The 20,926-nt window shown below is 42.5% G+C and overlaps 1 protein-coding gene across 5 annotated transcripts in view; it reads right to left on the bottom strand.

The window, feature by feature from the left end:
• The window catches only part of NLGN4X (neuroligin 4 X-linked), a 318,752-nt gene that overhangs the window by 136,940 nt on the left and 160,886 nt on the right, over positions 1–20,926 (bottom strand). For 3 of the 5 annotated variants that reach the window (XM_053306970.1, XM_053306972.1, XM_053306971.1), the window contains 2 exons: positions 9,111–9,170; positions 3,911–4,063 (listed from right to left, as the gene is read on the bottom strand). The exons of 1 other annotated variant lie outside the window; for it this stretch is intronic. In XM_053306970.1, the coding sequence (XP_053162945.1) occupies positions 3,911–4,063; positions 9,111–9,170 (213 nt within the window). The remainder of the gene's footprint in view (positions 1–3,910; positions 4,064–9,110; positions 9,171–20,926) is intronic. One more of the 5 variants, XM_053306973.1, reaches the window with a different exon arrangement.

Raw genomic sequence — 20,926 nt, 5'->3', positions numbered from 1 at the left:
AACAAATCAGATTTTGAAAACAAAAGCTCATTTGTATTCATTCAGACCCTCCCCTGCCCATTTCGGAATGAATGAAACTGGAACTGAATGGACTCAGTTTGGTTTGGTTCCATTTCTTCAGAGAATGAATGCAAATTCTATTACAAACTCATTCAAGGAGCAGATAGCTTTGCTCTGTTCCATTTCCAAGTTTCAGGGAGAATTTACTGGTTGGTGGCAGATGACTGTCAATTTCTCCTTTTTCTATCACCTCACCGCCAGTGGCAGTGGCAGCAGCAGTGGTATGGAGCACTTCTCAGTGGCCAGTCCCTACTGGCTACTATAATTACCACTCAAATGCCCCCAAAGTGAATGATGCAATAATGTGATCTAGTATCATCCTGAGTGACGTCTAGAAGGTTAAACAGCATAGGAACATAGGAAGCTGCCATATACCAAGTCAGACCATCGGTCTATCTAGCTCAGTATTGTCTTCATAGGCTGGCAGTCGCTTCTCCAAGGTTGCAGGCAGGATTCTTTCTCAGCCCTATCTTGGAGTAGCCAGGGAGGGAATCTGAAATCGTCTGCTCTTCCCAGACCAGCTCCATCTCCTGAGGGGAATTTCTTACTGTGCTCACACATCAAGTCTCCCATTCATATGTAACCAGGGCAGATGCTGCTTAGCTCAGGGGACAAGTCATGCTTGCTACCACAAGACCAGCTCTCTTCAAGGTTCACACATGTTTATCCTTGTTGGCATGGAGAAATGTCAGTGTCGGCTAGTCTCTACACAGTGCTGCCTGCAGTTTCCATCTATCATTTTCATGAGTGAAGCAGTTGGAAAGAGTGCAGAACTAGTTACTGCTGTATTTATCAAGAGTCGATTACACTGGACCACAGGGAATCTTGACACAAGGCAGCAAACCCTGGTGTGATGTAAGTGAAAATATTAAAGAGAACAATGCTGAAGTAATAAAAATAAAAAGCTCAAAAGGAGCTCAAAACAAAGCCACTAGAGGGCTGAGAAATATATCAAAAAAATTCAATTCCTTTCCACAAATAACCAAAGTTGGTCCTTACTGTTGATTTCAGCTGCCTTGGAATGGAGTGGATAAAATGGGAAGGGATTGGATCAGCCTTAGTCTCAGGTGTCATCTGTAAAGGGCCTTACTCACTCCATACCAATGTGTTAGGTTCTGACCATGCTATCTGTGCCCTGCAAAAGATCATGTCCACAGAGTCGACAGAGGTTGTTCCCTGTACAGATGTAAATGCAAACATAGGCACTAGGAGTGAAGTCAGTGGAATAATCTTGACCTCTCCCCTCCACACACTGGTCTGTACTTGCTTCACTTGTTCAGATAAGCCTATAGTAACTGGACCTCTAGATATTCATACTGCCTGCCTGAGTGGAACCCTGGCTATTTTGATGTACTTGCTGTTGATTTTTATGCCTGAAATATAAGATTTTCCGCATTTAATCCATTGCCTTTTAGGAAGTGATAAGTACAAGTGCTTTGAGCACTATTTCCAGCTAAATTACTGATTCACATGATTAAGATTATTAGTGCCTCTCGGGAGGTTTATCTGAAAATATCTTAAGAGCTGTATATATAATTCCTTCACTCACTCTGCAATTTGGGGAAGAAGAAAAAAACAGTTTCTCATATTCTTTCCCATCCGTTCAAAGAAAACAACTGTATCAAAATTTCTCTTTATCTCAGCTCTGCAGTCATAATCCTTTCCTCTTGCTGCCTTCTCTCAGACGCAAGGTTTATTATTTAAGATATATAAGAGAATCAAACACACAGGGATGTTTTTGTATGCATGCCACGACAACTAGCAAAACTAGAACTGGGCCATAGCAGCTTCATATGTAGCTGTGGCCTGAACCAATTATGATCTCAAAATAATGGCTGACAGGATGTGGAACAGTGCGGCTGGGCTGCTGTGGACCCAAAAGGCAGCCCTGATGCTGTAGAGAATGTGGGGTTGCACAAGCCTGATTCAGCTGTTCCATTATTTGTGCCTGATTCAGCTGTTCCATTATTTTAATTCTGATTCATTTTAAGTGAACAAATATCAATTCACTGTAACCTTTTAATCTATTTTTGGAATGTTATGGGTTTTGCAGGAATGGAATTCCTATATGAGGTCAAAAAGGTTGCTAAACTACACCAGATGTGCTAAGGTTTTGTTCAGGAACATGTGAATTTTGATGGTTTGTTTGTTTGTTTGTTTAGCACATTTGTATACCACCCCAAACTGACATCTCTGGGCGGATTAATTTAAAAGGTTTCTGCTAGTCCTGCTATTTGTTTGGGGGCATATTGATATGAAACCAGAATCTTTTATTTCAAGAATTGGCATTTATAGCTCATCAATGCTACCAAGATGCATATTTGTAATTTAGGCCTCTAAAGTGCATATACAGCTATAAGGTCAATTTTCAGTAATTAAAAATAATAGCCAGTATCAATAATAAGCACTTTCTCTTCCTAGAGGCAAGTATCTTATTGAAGCTAAAATGTTTTCATTTGCTGTTATGTACAGTTATAATGCTTTATCCAATCTGCCAGTGGGCATGAATACTGAGCAACTCAATAGAGGAAACAAAAAGGCAATACAGAAAACTTGAAATACTTTTCTGCTAGATGATTTTTTTTTAGAAAGAGGAATAAAACAGTAAGAAAATGACACAGGAGGCAACACTTTAATGTAATAAGATGACCAAAAACTAATCACCTTATTAGCAGAGTATTATGGGGCAATCTACTTTGGGAACCCCTTTCAATTGGCTTTAGCAGCCAGCAGCATTTAACTTTTATGAGGAAGCTTAAAAGCAGATATAATTCAGTCAAGCGGATATAATTCAGTCAAGCATCACTGAGAAAATGATGCTGGCCTTCAGGAGTCTAATCTATGCCATTCCTTTGAATTGTTTGAAATTTTGAAACGCAACAAAAAATACGTTTTTTCCAAAATACTGTTTACGTTTTTCCAGAACAGCAGCCAGCCTCATATTTACAAACCCAAACACAAATGTATTTTCTAAAGCATTGCTTTTTAAATACTGGCTGATTTCTGGACTAGCATTACCCGGGTGCAGCAGTGCTGAGTTCTAACCAACTGCTCTGGTTGTGTATGAGTGGGGTAAGGGGCTATTTCCAACAATCTTTGTTGCCACCAAAATATGTCCCTGAAGGCCGTGTGATGACCATGGTGTGGAACTCAGCACTGCTGCACTCATGCAGTGCTAGTCTAGATGTCAGCCACCATATTCAAATTCAGCATCTATTCCACAGCAACTACAAAAACAAAACACCATTGTTTAAATTTACCTCTTCAATACTGAGAAAGTTTGTAATAGTATATAATGACATGCCTGTGAAATAATTCCCCACGTAGAGCTAATTAAGTCACTGAGCCAAGAAGAAGCCTTGTCAGAGCCAACTTGCATTCATAGCATCATGGAACAGCCAGTCATTTCTGCACTAGGCAGAAGCAGTCACAAACAAGAAGAAACCTCTTCATACACAAAAACCACAATATAACTCTCCCAAACTCATATTTGTTCTTTGAAAAATCACAATGCAGTTACACAGACAATAACAAACAGGACAGGTCAATGAAAACCAAATGATTGTACAAAGGGTTTGGCCTAAGTACTAGTTCTAGTTCTTAGAAGACAGAGAAAAATAATAGTTACAAATCATACGAAAACATATCCATCAGATCAGAATGATAAACTCAGAAGGAACTCCGGGTTGCTTAATTACACCACATACTGTCATAGCAGAATTTACAAGATGTGAACCAGCCCTGAAAATTCATGATTCCAATTAAATAATTGGACATATATATTAGCGGTGAATTTAAAGAACTTTTAGGGTTTATTGTTTCAAGAAAGAAAGAGAAAAAAATCACTTACCTAGAACCCCTAGCCTGTAGTTGATGGTTACGACAATGACATTTCCGTAGCTTGCAAGTATGCTGCCATCAACCATATTCCCTGTACCTTCCATATATGATCCCCCATGGATGTAGACCATCACTGGCTTCTTGCTATTCTGATCATGTATGTCTGAAAAAAGTACAAGTAAGGAAAACACAAGAAAGTAATAAAAGCATTAAAGGAAAATTGTTACCTATTTTTTCAAAGTGCTCATAAACTTATTCCTTTGCATATTTTCTCAGTTCATATAGATATATTTTTTATCTACTAGCCTCTGTCTCTCTTGTATGGTGACCACAGTCAAAAGGCAAAGATGGCTTCTGGAAGAGCTCTGAAACAGGCGGAAGTGCCACAGGTGCAGCATCTCTCAAGGTAGGATTGCAATGATGGAAAAAACTGCACCTGCTGAATCTCGCCAAGTTCACAGTTCATAAAGAAGCTGTGTGCAAACATAAATAATGAGACTAGGATACAAGTAAGTCTAGGAAACTGACATAAAGATATATTTAATTACATTTGTCAAATTAGTCCACAAAAAAGTGTCCTTCTCAGACTGTTCCAAATATAATCTTTCTAAAAAAACCCCTAAAGAAAACTGGGCCCTGCTAACTGGGCAAAGAGGCACCTTTTACCGTGGTGATTCTCTTTATTTAGCAGGGGGAGAGTAACTGGCCCTATCCATCCCCAGCGCAGTACCTCCAGTGACTGTTACTGGTGTCTATCTTGTGTTTCTTTTTAGATTGTGAGCCCTTTGGGGACAGGGAGCCATCTTATTTATTTATTTATTATTTCTCTGTGTAAACTGCCCTGAGCCATTTTTGGAAGGGTGGTATGGCAATCGAATTAATAACAACAACAACAACATTGAATGAGTAAACCAACAACAAAGAAAATGGCACAATTTCCCCTCTATTCAGCTGCAATGTCAGAAACTGACATAGCCACATTTCTTAAAGCATATGCAGTGAATCAGTTGCCACCAAAATTTTGCCATTTCTGGAATTGGAAGTAACTTTTCTTTTGGCAGCAAAAAACCCTCAGGCAAAAAACATCTGATGCATTCAGATGGAAGCTCAGAGTTCTGAGAGTAGTGCATCTCTGCAACTGGACTTTGTATAAACCAATTAAATGTATCCAAGAGTTACATTTACAGCCTATGGCTTGTTATGCCAGCAAATAAAAGCTAATTTCAATATTATTTAATATCTGTGTTATCAACACTGCTTTTTTCCATGCATGCTATCCACTGGCAGTTGTTCCAAACACAAAAATCATTTGCATGCCCACATTGCTAAGCCCTGCAGCATGCAAATGTTATTCTCTGTTGCCTGGATCATTCATATAGGGAAGAGCACATCTTTTTAACTATATCTGGTAGGTTATAGTTTTTATAGTTATCCGTTTTTAGCTTTTAAAATAACTTTTAATTTGAAACTTTTAAAAATATAATTTTAATTGTGTTTTTAGCTTGGTCTTTTAACTTGTTTACTTAATTTGGTTAACTTTATTAGTCATTGTATCAATTTTTTTAATCACTGTGAGCCGCCCCAAACAGTAGTGTACTGGAGGGGCAGGGTATAAATATTTTAAATAAAAAATCTTCCTGGTAGCAACTATGGATGGTAAAAACATTAAGTTTCTGAATGACAAACTGTTGCACCATACAATACCACAAAAATGCTGTTACTGCTGTTATTGTGGGAAATTTGATAGTGTGTTAGGCAGATGCACAGGCACTTTTTAAAGAGCCAAGATATAAACTGAATTTCACAAACTACATTCTGATATCACTTCTAATACAATGTTTCTTAGTGTCCTCCAGTCACTCCTTGCGATCATGGCCAAAATAATATCATATCTCTTGTTTGGAGTTGACATTTTAGACTATTAAGTTTAAACTACAATTATTATGTGATGTTTTCTCAATAGCATATTTAGATTCTCAATTTAAATATCTGGACATGTTGAAGTGAACTTCTTAATTACTCTTTGGACACCTCTTTATCTTTCAAGTTACCAATGACTTAAGCATGAGCAACTTGTATCAGCTGGAGAGGAATGGCAAGATTAATTATTATTTACATTTTATATCCTACTCTTCCTCCAAGGAGCCCAGAGCAGTGTATTACATACTTAGGTTTCTCCTCACAACTCTGTGAAGTAGGTTAGGCTGAGAGAGAGGTGACTGGCCCAGAGTCACCCAGCAAGTCTCATGGCTGAATGGGGATTGAACTCGGGTCTCCCCAGTCCTAGTCCAGCACTCTAACCACTACACCACACTGGCTCTCTGATGGGGATAAAGGGTGTGTGTGCACATACCTTCTATTCCTCCTAATACCCTCATCACATACCTGCCTGTGGATGCATGTAGACAGAAGCAGGATGCAAAAAAGGGTGCTATTGAGATCCTCCATGCAAGGGTACTACTCCCATAGTGGTTGTGGATTGTGCCTTACATAATAAAAGTATTCTTTATTTACTGTTACTGTTATCTTTAAGAAAATAGTATCAATAGAAGTCAATGAGATTTATTTAATTTAACTTATGTATTAATTACATCTATATCCTGCCTTTCTTCCATAATGGAACTCAAGGCAGCATATAGAACATAAGAACAGCCCTGCTGGATCAGGCCCAAGGCCCATCTAGTCCAGTATCCTGTCTCGCACAGTAGCCCACCAGATGCTGCTGGACGCCACAGGCAGGAGTTGAGGGCATGCCCTCTCTTCTGCTGTTACTCCCCTGCAACTGGTACTCAGAGGCATCCATATACAGTACAGGGTTCCCTGATGGTAATCTATCTAAGCACGGACCTGACCAAAACCTAGTAAGCTTTAGCAAAGCTGTATCATATACCCCCAGCCCACATCCTGAGAACAAATTTAATTGATTTAACTTTAAGAGTTATGGCACTACTCAATACTTTTTACTACATTCTGAAACCAAATTTAAATTGTGTATATTAAGGATCAGCAACTGGAGATCCTGGAATTAGATATCCATTGAGAGACCATCCAGTTCCTGATGGCACTTCAATTGCTGATCCAGAGCAAACAAGACATGTGTGGAAGGAATGATAGAGTCCAAGTCTAATTTATTTGGAAAGGAATATTACAGCAATGGAGGAATTCAGAAAAAAGGTGAACAGTTGTAATGACAAGGAAGTAGAGATCTTAGCTGCAGGACATGAGAAGGTCAGAAAAGTCACTGTAATAGTGAACTCTCAAGAAACAAGAAGATTAAGAGACAACCTTACCATACTATACATATTTCTGAAGGGAACAGAAAGGACAAATGTTACAATGCTAGTTGAGATAGTGTCAAGTATAAGAACTCAAGCAAGACATGAAATATGGCTTTTTAAAAGGGCAGGAAGACACCACAGAAATGTGGGCTAAAATCCAGCACTGCAGAAAAAAAATGTTTGCATAGGGTGGTACATTATCAGGGTCTGTAAATTAGGAAACAAGTTAAATATATTGTAAGTCTGAAAAGTGACCAAAGCAAAATTGACTGCCATTTCAACTGTTATGAAATGTGGAAGAACGAAATGCTTTATGAGTGAAATAAGACATTTGTAGGAGCTTGAAGTTTGGCTTGTATATATAATGATAGTGAAAAGGCCTCCTTGCTATCTGTCTATCTATTTACCATGCGTGTGTGTGTGTGTGTGTGTAAACATATAGGCCAACATATCGACTAACCATGTGCCCCATGAGTTGGGGAGAATTTACTACCTCAAAGAGTTTCCTGAGCTCTGAGGTTAATATCATAGAAATCAAAATCATCATCATCATATCATGCAGCGTATGGGGGGGGGGGTAGATTTTTGTCATTCTCCTCCCCGTGAAAGTGACACATGCCACCCCAAAAATATGTCAGCTGGTAATCAGGGACATATTTTCAGGTGACACAGGACACTCCCAGGTGATGGAGAGACTGACAAAAATCACCTGCCCTTGTGTCATAAGCACTGCGAAGCTGAAGAAGCTCTCCACAGCAGGGACACCTATTCCTGAGGTACAGTTAGTCAAGATGTCAGCTATAGATACAGGCAGGGGTTGAGTAGATGGGTTCAAAGAACCTGGCATTCTAAGGGACTCTCTAAGAGTTCTAAGGGACTCTCAGCTCCACCCCTCCGTATTTTCTTCATTATCTCCCTCACTCCGAAGGGCCGCTGAAGAGAGGAGCGAACACGGGCCCCCTCTCCCCTAGCTATGCCCCTGGATATAGGATTCTTAGTTGTGTCAAATATTTCATTGAAAACATCTTAATGTAATGTTACTAAGGTATTTGCCTGCTTGTGTTAACTTTATGGGGAATCAATTGCATTTGATAACAGTCATCCACTAATACGAGTTCAAATAAATGCGCAACAGAAATAAAATGAGATCTCATTTACATCTACTAGGATGGTGTGGTTACTACCATCTCAGAGTTGTAACACAATACTCCCCAATTTTAATAAAAACATGCATTCACATGATTTTGCGACTTTGCATGTTTACATAGCACACAAGTGATGGAACTCTCAGTGGGCTGGCATAGCTGACATCTTATAAAAATACACAAGCCAAATGTTTTTATATGTTCTTGCAAGCAAGGTGGGAAGAGTAACTGGAGGTGGCAGTCACATTGCCCCAGCTACAGGAAAAGGAAGACGATAATAAAAGAAAAGAAAATGAATAGCTTCCTTTAATCTTCATAGAATATCACATATCGAAGACAGAAGAACAGAAACAGCAGACGAGGTAATTGCAACCACTATACAGTACATATTTGGGGAAGAGAAAGAGGGAAATAATGTGAAGGCAAAGTTACAAAATGTACTATAGGGATAAAAGAAGAGATATACATGCAAGGTTCCAAATTTCATTCTCTCTTCCTAGGCAAATTTTGGGAGTGGAAATAAGGAAGCATTTGGTTGTAAATTATATGTATGTAACTCACTTCACACATATTTACAGATAACCTGTACACTTATCTCAAAAGGAAATTGCAGTCATCTAAATGCTAATTTGTCTTGTTTAAAAAAAAGAGGGGGGAAAGGAAAGTTGATTCCAGATAAGAAGAAAATAAAGCAGCACACTGAAATGTGTGTGATTAAATAAACGAGGGGAAAAAGTTCATGTTCATGCATATCAGGGTTGAGCTTTGGAAAAAACCAAAAAAATACCTTCATCTTCCCCACGATCATTACTGGTTATATCATCTGCGCTTTTCTTTGTGTTGGCTCCTGGGTTCAGAGTGAGCAGGAGAATAAAGGGAAAAAAGACAATTCAAAAACAGCAGGTTCCCAAAAATTTAAAGAAAAAGAACTAGCCAAAAAATTGAAAAAAGAAAAAATGTAACACAAAAAGTCAAAATTTGAACTGGAAAAAATAAAGGATGCAAACTGCACACTAACATAAATGCTAAATATAACAAATTAGAAAATACTAGTAGGAAAAAAAATCATGTTGTGACAATGCAATTAATTTGATTAAAAATGATAGCTTACTTTGCATTCAACACTGAGAAAGAAAAAAACAAAAACAGAATGTTGCATACATGAATTCTTTACAGCTCAGTGACAGTTCAATCCTCAGTGAAGGTACCATTGTACAATATCAACCAAACAGATATTTATCAGTGGAGCACTTTAAGGACTGAGGATCAAATGGTGAAAATTGTATAAGAAATTCAGCAACAGAATCTGATGTAAAAAAATTTTTAATGTCAGAATCATTGTAACCTGGATTCAAAGAACTGCACAATAAGTTTTGAACACCAAAGGGAGATTTGGAGTTGTGTTTCTCCAAAAAAAAGCTCTTTGCACACTGCATGGTAAACCTCTTTAGAAACTGAAGGGAGCTTCATACGCAGTTTCTAAAATGACATGGGAGACTGCTGTTCTTAGGGTGAGGGAAGTCTACAGGGAACATTCAAGATTTTGGGCACACCTTTGAAATTACTACAATATTCAAAATATAGTTATCTTGATTACTATTAACAAAATCACCAATATAGCTAAAAACACATTTTATGCAGCATATAGAAGCCAGGGTATATCTCAACTGAAACCATATTTTGCTAGGTATGCAACAATCGATTGAAAATATATAATTCCAAACAGAAAAGCAACTAAGTACGGAGGAGTCAGGCAAGCATATAGTTCCTATTATGTTTGATTCTGAGGAGGTTGTAATTCACAGAATCATACAAAACCTATTACTTACCATGATAATAAAGATACAAATAAAGAAACCGCAGGTAGGCGGTTATTAAAGCTTATTAAAGCTAAACATTCCACATACTTCTGTACAGCATTCCACATACTTCTGTACAGTGGTGCACCTAGGCAATTTTGGAGCCTGGACCTAAAGCCCTTTGGATCCCCCCCCATGAGCCCCCCCCCAGCTCCTCTGCCCCCTGCCGCTCCAAATAAGCTGCAGTGCACTACAGTATTTCTTAAACCAGAACATGTTTACACCAGAACGATTTGCATGGACAATCCTGCCATTTAAATTAGCTGGATGCACTTTTTACACCGGAATAAGCTCAGGCAAAGCTGGAAACTGTTTTTTAAATTTATTGTCAGAATAAATTATGAATAAACTATTCCCCACTGATCTGCATGATTGGCAGTCCTGCCTGCCACTCTCCCAGTGTCTCCCTTGCCCCCATTCTGTGAAGTGTGCTGGCCCCAGCAAAGGCAGTGGGGGGGTGGGCACAGACAGTAAAGACATTCCTGGGAAGGCGTGTTGGTGGGGCTGGGATGGGGAGAGGAATGGCAGAAACACAGAGGTGATGGGGTTGATGGCAAGGTTTCAGCACAAACAGGAAAAAAGGAACTCCAAGCGGGGTGGGGGGAGAAAGACCATTTAAAGAGGAATGCAAATCTCTCCATGAAAATAACACCTAGTGACAGAAAGATCATCTGTGAAGTGGGTCACCAGGGCAACCTAACTAGGAGGGGGTTGAGAGTTCCGTCATCACAGCACTTTGTACAAAGGGGAGAGAAGGTTCCCCAGCTCTGTTACACCACTGACCAAGCCCCGAAAGCTAAGGCACCACAACCTGCTTGCTGATCCCATGTCTAGCCTAGCAGGAAGGGGCTCCAACGGGCACGAATCCCTTCCTTGTGGGGGGAGAGTTTAATCTGCTCTCACTGGGTGAGGAGGATCAAATGTAGGAAGAGAGACACAATTTCGCCTTAGTCCGACTGCAGTCACAAACTCCCGGGGAAGGAGAGGATTATAAGGCGGGGGAGAGCAACACTGGCTGCCTTCCTTGAAGGAGATGATATTTGAATTAAAAAGCTCCCCTCATGACTGCCATTCCTTTGTTCTGTGGCCATTCCCAGCCCAGTCAGGCAAACTCCAACTCTCTCCTCACAAAATACATTCAGCTTCCCTCACGGTGTTGGCAGCTGGATGATCTCCACATGCAGCTGCCTTCCTACAAAGCACATGTGTCTGTAACCACTACCAGCACGGCAGGAACAGCCTTGACAAGCTGGGTGGGGCAGTGAGGCAAACATGCTCGCTACACGTGGAGCGAGTAGCTTCTGCTGGGGCAAAGAGCTGGATGAGGGAGGAGGACAGACAAGGCAGTGCAAGGTCACCCCATCGGCCCTGCCATCCCATTGAGTCCCCGAGGGAAGGAGTAGAGGAGTGCAAGCCTCGCTCGCTTTTACCGTGCCTGGCAGCTGGAGCTCCCATCCTCCTGTGCTGGAGCACCCTTCCCCCAGCGCTGCTCTTTCTTCAGTTGGCCCCAGCTGATGAGCTGAACTGCCTAGCCAGCCCCGCTCCACCAGCCGAGTGCAGCCCGCTCACTGGGAAAACTTGTCTCCTGTGCAGGCACACCCTGTAGCTGGGTAGAAGCGTCTCTGGTGGGCCCGCCCAACACTGCAGGTGCATGCACACCACCGCACAAGTGAAGCCATTGCCCCCCTCCCACTCTAGGAGACTTGAAGTTCCAATCACTCCTCCCCCCACATTTCTCTTCCTCACCTGGCCAGCTGCTAAAACTGGAAGAGAGAGATAATCAGGTGGTCTGGGTGGGCTGGTGGCAGGGCCCTTTTGCAACAGGCAGCGGGTCTTTCTTTGTGTTGCACATGGCCGCCCAGCCCGCTCAGATAGATGCTGGCAGTGGTGATGCATCCCCACCGCTACTTGGAGGCCCCACCTGATTCTGAGCACTACATGGCTCATGTCAAGAGGCCCGCCCCATGCACATGGCCAGCTGTGCGGGTGCGGCAGAGCATGGACAGCATGGGGACATTTGCAGCCCCTCTGCCTGGGAGAACACATGGCCAACGAGGCCCACAGGACGGCATACTGTACACATGGCCACCACCATTTCAGTTTCAGCAGATGCAGCACGGGTCACCAGGGTGCAGCACAACACCACCATGATGGATACCCTGGGGACGTTCGGAGCCCCCCACTTGCTGGCAGAGGACTGGACCTGGGTCCTGAGGTCCGGTCCAAAGAACGTCACTCCTTCTGTATACATTCAACCAGGGGTATGGGACTCAGATACGTTATGGGGAGAATCCAGGATTTCCTCACATACCAAGGAGGAAAACTACGGGTACTGGAGATATGAAAATTCCCTGGTACTCACACTGTTTTGCACATGTGAGGGCAATGGTAAGGCCCTAGTTTGTATTGCTGAAAATGTTGCCATGCCTTCATCTGTTAACATGAAGACAAATTACCAAACACAATTGTGCTGACACTTTTGGAACAAGAAGTTGCTGTGAGAATGAATCAGAGCCACAGGCCAGAGAGCCTAATGGTGCCATACATGAATAGCTCCCTGTTACTCTTAAAATGGAAATTCTGAGTGCAAAGGCATATTTTCTAGTGATATACACCAATACAGAAGATAACATATATGCAAGTTAAGACAGTACATGTGTGAGCATCACTTCTTCTTCTTTTTACCCCCAAATAGCTGTTCCTATGCTGTTCATATATCACAGAGAACCTTTAGAGTCTTTTTGTTATGTTGACCATTCTAACTTCCAGTCTGTGAATGGAACACAATTCTGTCAATGAAATAGGACTTTTCAGCTTTCTACTTCCTTCTGCAGCCCACCCACCCCCACCTGAACCCCAAAACATCTTTTTCTTAGGCTTGGCGGACTGGAACAGAGCGACATGTGCTGTGTTGGCAAGGGGGCAGCTGCAGTAGGAATGGAGAATTCCCAGGAATCAAGAACCTTTCCTGCTGAATTCAAGTAATATTGTTTACAATATGATCTAATGATGTTGTTCACATGTGCAGCCAAGAATGGGCTAAGGCAGCCAAGTTATTGTGTTAAGGGCCTAGAGAAATCCAGTGGGCTAGGAGACAAGTCCAGGACCACTGTTTTGGGACTGTGTGAAGGATTATGGTATCTTACATGAGGGGTTTCAAATAAATGTTCAGGATGATGGTGTCAAACAAGTGCAGAGGGATGGCTTTGTCCATGGTGTCACAATATAATGTAAGCTCTACAAGATGGGCTGTTCTGGGGACTGGATAGCAAAAACCCATACACATAACAGCTGTTTTCCTTACTTCACTGGGTGAAATGTACCTTTGCAAACTCAAGCACTGGGCTAAGGCAGCCAAGACTGGGCTAAGGCAGCTCTTGGCTGTGCATGTGAAACTTTGGGAGTCAACTCGCTGCCGGCGGCACCACAGCGGCAAACCTGCCTATGGAGCCAGCCTCTTAAAATAGAGTCAAGGGAGCAATTTCTAACCCCTTAGCTCCATTCTTTGCTTTTAGCTGGTGCTGTAGCAGACAGTGACCGGCACTTGCTTATCACTGCTGGGATCTGTACAATGCACCACATACTCACGCGGTGCATTATGGGATTACCTGGGGCTGGGACAACATGTCCCGGCCCCCAACACTCCACACTGTCAGCACCAGCAGATGATCAGCTGGGCACTCAGGGAGCGCGCCCAGCAATGGAGGAGTGGTCATCTGTGGGGAAGGTAAGTCCAATCAGCCCTCCCCGCTGCCCGCCCCTAAGCCCTGCTCACTGATTGTGAGAAAGGGCTCAACATCTATATTCACATGCACTTTAAAAAAAAACCCACTGAAAAACAGTGGCTGACATCCAGAATAAGGAAGTACATGCAGCACAAGCATTGTTGGACCAGTACAGGAGGGTGGCTGCACTGCAACAAGAAGCCATCATGATACACACTGCATTTCTAAGTCCCATTCAGTGTAGGCACATACATTGTACGGTATGCATGTACACATATTCACACATCATGTTCAGTGCACAAATAGTAATACACTTCCTATTTGAATCCTGAATTTAAGGGGACTTATAGTTTGGTTCACTTTTAAAATCCATGCATGAAGAGTCATTCGCACAAAACCATGTATATTTGAACAAACATACATGTCTGAATAGGGCTCTAGACTTCTTTGAATTTATTTGTAATATTTGGTTTATATTATTTATTTTTGAATGCAATAAAATATCATAAATCAATAATAAACAATCACCAATCAATGTCTTGGTATTGCAATTTGAGGCCTTTCACACTGCCACCAAACATATGCTGAATAGCTTTCTATAAAGCTCTTTCCAATCATACAATAACTCAAGCATATGGGGTGAAAAGGACAGAGTGGTTGATTTATATGTGGGAACCCATATTCAAAGCTCTACTCAGTGATGAAACTCATACTACATGGCAATTCAACTGGCTTCTTTTTGCAAACCTGCTGGTAGTCAGTGCCTATAGAAAGCAGTAAGTAAACAAATACTGGAAAATATATTCGGGTAAAAATATGATCATTGCATTTTTCTGCCATTGATTCAGGTTTGTCCCCCACCATGTTCCCTGTGTGTCCCAGTTTCTGCAGTTCTCTCAGATATTCTCCAGTTCCTCTCATGGACTTCAATGATCCAGCATCCGAGTGCTCTGTGACTCCTGGACCTCACCATGTTAAGCGAGTTCTGTCATTCAGAACTTGGCCTTTTCAATGATATCAAGTCACTCTCTGCTATGGGAACACCACCAATGTTACTCTCTGATCATCTCAAGGACTGACCCTTGTAAGACTCAGTTGAGATTCTGCTTTTGAATCAATGTCTGGCAACAACAAAAGATAGTTAAAATACGTAAGTCATATAAGCTAAAATCTACTGGAAACATCTCATATCCAAGTGAAATTCTTTGAGCCCTGCTGATCAAGCCTCAGTGATGTAACAAATGCAGCTTGCCCTAAGACCTTTAGCTCTCCTCTTTGCTCTGATATTTCTAGCAAACTGAAAAGCAATTCGGAGGGAGAAATGAGCCAGGTGCAAGGTGAATCTTTTTAACCTTTATCTCCCAGAAGGTAATTTTTCACTTTATGTGTGACATGTTTCATGCTGCTGGTGTAACTTATAAAATCTATACCTGGCCTTTGTATGTAGCAATACAAAGAATGGAAGAAGGAAACATAAGAACCATCAGTACCTGAATAGCTGTACTGATGAAAATCTATAGACGCTTATTCAATATGGATACTTCAGCGAACTTCATATTCTTCAAGAAGCCAATGCCTTCTTTGGACACTAACACTTCCTGTTTCCCAGGTCAGATTCCGAGTAGTGGTGTGCACGAAAAAAGAAATCTTTTCCTATCTCATTTCATTTTCCTCTTCAATGACCTCATTTGTATCTTATTTCATTTTCCTCTTCAATGACCTTATGTGTGCAATTTCATGAGGAATCACATTCAATATACCACAAAAATCACCAACTTTTGTTCTCTTGTTGGTCTGGGAAAGGGAGAACCATCTCCACAACTCCTGCCTACAAGTTCATGGGTGGAGTTTTTTTGGGGTTTTTTTAAAAATCTGCATGATATTTGCAGGCATTCAGTGACTACTCCAAATGATTATATCTTCCAAATTACAAATATATAGCCCTCAGAGAATCCAGTTTTCAGGTTGCTGAAAAAGACATTCAAGCACAACAAACTGCTATCTAAATAAATGATAAATAAGTATTAAATAGAAATTAAAATTTATGGGCATAGCAGAGACTCCCCCTGCCAGCAAAATGGACAAAGCTTCAGTGCCCGACTTCAGAAAGGTAGAGGAAGAACACATAGTCCTGGGGTCAATTTGGAATTAGAAAGCATTCTCAGATCATGGCTTGTCACATTTTCAGCTGAGTGATGATCTGCAAGTAAAGGTCTCCAGAGAAACTAACACCCAGCCAAAGGTGCCTTCCCCCCCAGACTCCCGAGTGGAGGTCTGGTCTCCTGCAGCCCATGGGGTCCCCAGATCCTCTGAAACATGTCCTGGGTGGCATGCAACCACCTGCTGTGGCCTGTGCCATGCTGGGCAGCTGAGTGAGACTGTCCTCTAGGGGCTGTGAAGATGGGTGCAGCCGGGGGCTGAGGGCTGAATGTGGTCAGCCTGCAACCTGCATGATTTCCTCCAGTCCCAGACACGGCTGTAGTGGTGAGGCTGGGCCGGGCCGGGCTGGGCTGAGTGAGCAGCCTGCTGAACCGCTTCCACTCAGCCATAGAGCACGCATCTGTGCAGCCGCCACCCCCTGCTGCCTGCACCCACCAAAGTAGTGGCATGCCTCCTCACTCTGGCACTGATTCCTGCCATTACTGTGTCTCCCTCCCCCCCAGTGTCTCCCACCATTGCTGGGGCTGGTTCCTTCGAGCCCGACGTGAGAAGGAAAGCCGCCGGTTTGTCAGGTGCAGGTGGCAGGGGAGGAACATAGCAGCGGAAAGAACTGGCATTCCTCCCCAGAAAGGGGGGAGGAATGCTACCACTTCAGTGGGTGGCAGGAGATAGGCTGTGCACCATGCACTGATTGCTGGGGGACGGAAATGGGAGGAGATCCACTACTGCATGTCTTTCCTCCCCACTCACATTCCTCCCACTCACTGGGGCTCCCCCCCACACCGCCATGTCCCTTCCCCCCACCCTGCCTACTGAGGAGTTTCTTCCTGCCTGTGCTGTGTTTCTCCCCCACCCCCACCCCTGCCTTTGCTGGGGCTAGTTCCTTCCCATGATAAAGAAAGAGAAGAGAGTTACTGGACTGTCCATGCACAATTTGGTAGCTGTTGGTCAGTAGGAAGTATTTTATTCAGAATGTCTTCCAAAAGAAAAAAAACGTTCTAACCTTTCCCTGAGCATACTCTGGTGTGAAAAGTAGTGTATTCAGCTAATTTAAGTGGCAGGATTGAATCTATGTTTGTCACTGCTATTTAAATATTGGTAGAAAAATGATGGTAAATGCCACTGTTTCCACACAAAAATGGGGACTGCTATATTCATGGGGCCTGTGGTATGATATAATGGTATCATACAATGATATAATGGTATGACATGATATAGGTTTCAAGGTCAAAATGAAGGCTGGATAACAGCATAACAAGAGGCTAAACAAAGAAGGAAATAAAATGTTCTTGCTTTTCCCCAGCTAGTATGGCTACATACATCATTGATTTTTATTGTTATCTGCTTATTTAATAAGCTATTGTAAGTTGCTCTAAAGACTATGTCGCTGGTGGAAAAGCATGAAACAAATGCATTCTGAAATGTTGCTTGCTACATTCAGCAGGTGCTTTCATAATGTCTAAATGTGCATAGCCAAATGGGGCTTCAAAAAGGAAATTAACCAGATCTCACACCAGTGTGAATGTGTGTGTGTGCATAGTCCAAAACTAGCTGCCTCTCTACCCCCAGCCCTAAACAAACAATAGCCCCCAAATGTGTAAGAAGAAACAAAAAATGGTAATAAATACGAGGGGTTTTGTTGGGGAGGATTATAATTGTACTTTCAAGTAAAAAACCTCCAAGGCAATCAGCACAAACAGCAAAGCACACACAAAATCCAAATATGCTGGGAAGAAAGCAAAAAAATAGAGGAAGGATAAATGAAAAGCAGATTTAATGAACTTCTTCAGATAACAGCAACTTGAGACTTCCATCCCTCCATAAATAAGAACTCAGCATGTGAAAATGTGAGCATTTGGTGTAGAGGAGATACTGGAATTGTATTTGGAAAGCCAAATATAATCCCATCCATAACATGTTTCCCAGACTATGGGAAACACCTATATCGGGCAGCAGCGATATAGAAATATGCTGAAAGGCATCACCTCATACTGCGTGGGAGATGGCAATGGTAAACCCCTCCTGTATTCTACCAAGAAAACCACAGGGCTTGAGGCAACACTAACTCGACAGCACAATCTTTCCTTTCCTTTTCCTTCAGGACTGTGTCATGGTCAACTGAGCTCAGTTTAAATGGATCATGAGGCCTACAAGACTCAAGGCAGACACAGATGAAACCTCTAGTGCTTGCTAACACTGTTCCAGAGATGAAAGCCAGCCTGGGAAGACAACAGCAAAAAAGGGCTGGCAAAAGAATGTTTTACATCACGGTTCTTCCCAGTTCTGCCAGCAAATTTCCCCACTGGAAGTTCTGAATATAGGAACTGTTGATAACATCTGCCCAACGAGGCCTACAAGACTCAGGGATAGTACAGATGAAACTGGATTGACCCCATTTTGAGTGAAATGTTTCCAGTATTTCGAGCACCATTTTGGAGACCTGTTTTTCCATTGCTGATTGCTTTTCTGGCACTGACTTCCAATTGGCTTTTGATCTCCTTGCTTAGTCCTTGAAATCTCCTTGGTTGACTTGTTATCATCCACATCAAGTGTTGTCATGGACAACTGTGCCTCCATTGGCTGGGGGAAAGCAGAAGGAGGGTGAGGCAGAGGGAGGGGGTTTCATAATGTACTGTATATTAGGGGACTCTGGAAGGCAGAGAGACCTTAAGTGTGTCTTTCTCTTGAGGATAGTACATGTGAAACTAACAAGGACCTAAATGAGTTCCAGCAAATTCACAGGTATACCAAAAAAGAACCCACTAAAATATAATCATCTAATAGAAAACTATAATCTAGAAATATACATGGGTCTCCAAAGAATTATATAACCCATAGATAAGACAAATTTGCAAACCTCTGAACATTATAAAAAACAGTAAATAAAATAGAAGAAATTTAATAAAAGGACTTAGATAAAACATCAACATAGACAGTATATATAACCATAAGTGCTCTTAATGAATACATCCCCACTGTAAGCGCTGTGTGCCAGCCTGCTGCTGCCCTGGCTGCTGTTGTGGAGAGGTGCCGTAAGATAGCAGCTCACTTCCACTGTAGCAAAAAGGGTAAGCAGATGCTCAAAGAGAGGCAGTTTGATCTCGACCTATCTGAACACCTGATATCTCAGGATGTTCTAACCAAGTGGAATTCCATCTCTCTCCTGCTCCAGCACCTGCAGGAGCAAGAGCTATCCATCCACAGCCTGGCAAGGAGGCATGGCTTAGAAGTGTGTGACCTATCCACCCAGGATTGGGAGCTCATTTCCAAGGTTGTCTTGACATTTGAGCCATTCTTTGTTGTCACAAACAGCTTGTGTGCTGAGACAGTAACTCTGAGCCAGGCTTTGTCCACCACTTCTCCTCAAGAAGATGATGGGTGAGCTCCAGTCCATGCTAATCACTGAAGAAGCAATCGCTGTGGCAGTCATCTGAGAACTGAAATGGTGGGTCAGCTCACAACATCCTTGCATCAGCAGAACATATTTTGTCCTGCTTATGTGACCCAAGGATGAATGGCAAAGCTGTAACCCCTCACCAGCTACCCAGGTGGATGGACCTCCTGCTTGAAGAGGTTAGGCGAGCCCAGGAGAGGAGGCTGGGACACCTACTGTTAGTGTGCCGTCCACACCTAACAGCAGCATCACCACTGCTTCCTTGTCCAGCAGCATGATGTCCGTGGCAGGTAGTTCCACCTCAGCATTCCATCCGTTGATTCACAGAGTTACCTTAGGACCTTGCCAGGAGTACGGAAGGAGCTCACTGAGCCCTGCATCAGTGTTCAGCAGTGTGTTCTGCAGAATCTGCAGGAGCCTATGGCAGGCTGGGAGATGGAGCCAATCAAGTATCTGGCAATATGTCACCAAGTCTGCTGGACTTGGTGACAGTTGTTGGATGGTTTCACTCATGCCCACTGAGCAGTGTCCAGAGTGAGAAGATATTTTCCATGGTAGGGGACATGGTGACAACTTATCACTTATGCTTGGATACTGACTTGGTGGCATGGCTAGTCTTCCTGAAGGCCAGCCTCCCCCTGCTGTGCTAACAGGAGCTGGCCATGGTGGGTGAGTGACTCGTGGTCACCCCCACACACTGCAGCACCACTGGCAGCTTGCCCCACCCTGGCAAACCATAAAACCAGATGTGTCACAGTCTTCCCATTATTGCTGCTGACATGTGCAGACACGCATGCTCGTGCCATGGACCATGATGAGATGGACTCATGCTCATAGGATCCTGGGGGGGGGTTTAGGGGAAAGGTTAAAAAAATGTTTAAAAATTGCCTGCTTGCCCATTTCTTTTGTGAGTTGGGTGGTAGGTAGCACCCTTCATGGCCTACCACACAACCGATTCTGGTGTCCTTAGAAGCTAGCCAAGGGGAACAATGGGGTGTTTCAAGTTCCCCATTGTTCCCTATGGCTGGAACACTCGAAACACTCAAAACATTTTGAGACTGTTTCATTGAAACAGCTGGTTCAGTCACTGTTTTGACAAAATATTTTAACCATTTTGCAAAATCCATTCGGTGCACATGCCTACTTCTGACCTGTTTGTACCCAACTGTGTACAGTAACTGTGTACAGCAGCACTGTTTTTAAAATGTTTGAATGGGGCTTTAGTCATGATGATACTCTATGATAATCATGATGATACTCTATGAATGAACCGCTGAGGCCCAAGCATCTTCTATTATATTAAAAGCTGTGGGGTGGGTTTGTGTGTGGGGGTGGGGGTGGGGGGGTGGTATATAGATCTTTGATAAAGAAGTGTCATGCTGGAAAATAATTTTATCGTTCTGCCTGAAGTGTAGTGATGTAAATTACTTAATCATTTTCATGGTGTCTTCATTTGGTTCCATGT

The sequence above is a fragment of the Hemicordylus capensis genome, chromosome 3 (assembly GCF_027244095.1).
Source record: "Hemicordylus capensis ecotype Gifberg chromosome 3, rHemCap1.1.pri, whole genome shotgun sequence".
Classification (NCBI taxonomy): Eukaryota; Metazoa; Chordata; class Lepidosauria; order Squamata; family Cordylidae; genus Hemicordylus; species Hemicordylus capensis.
This window is presented reverse-complemented; position numbering and strand designations above follow the sequence as displayed.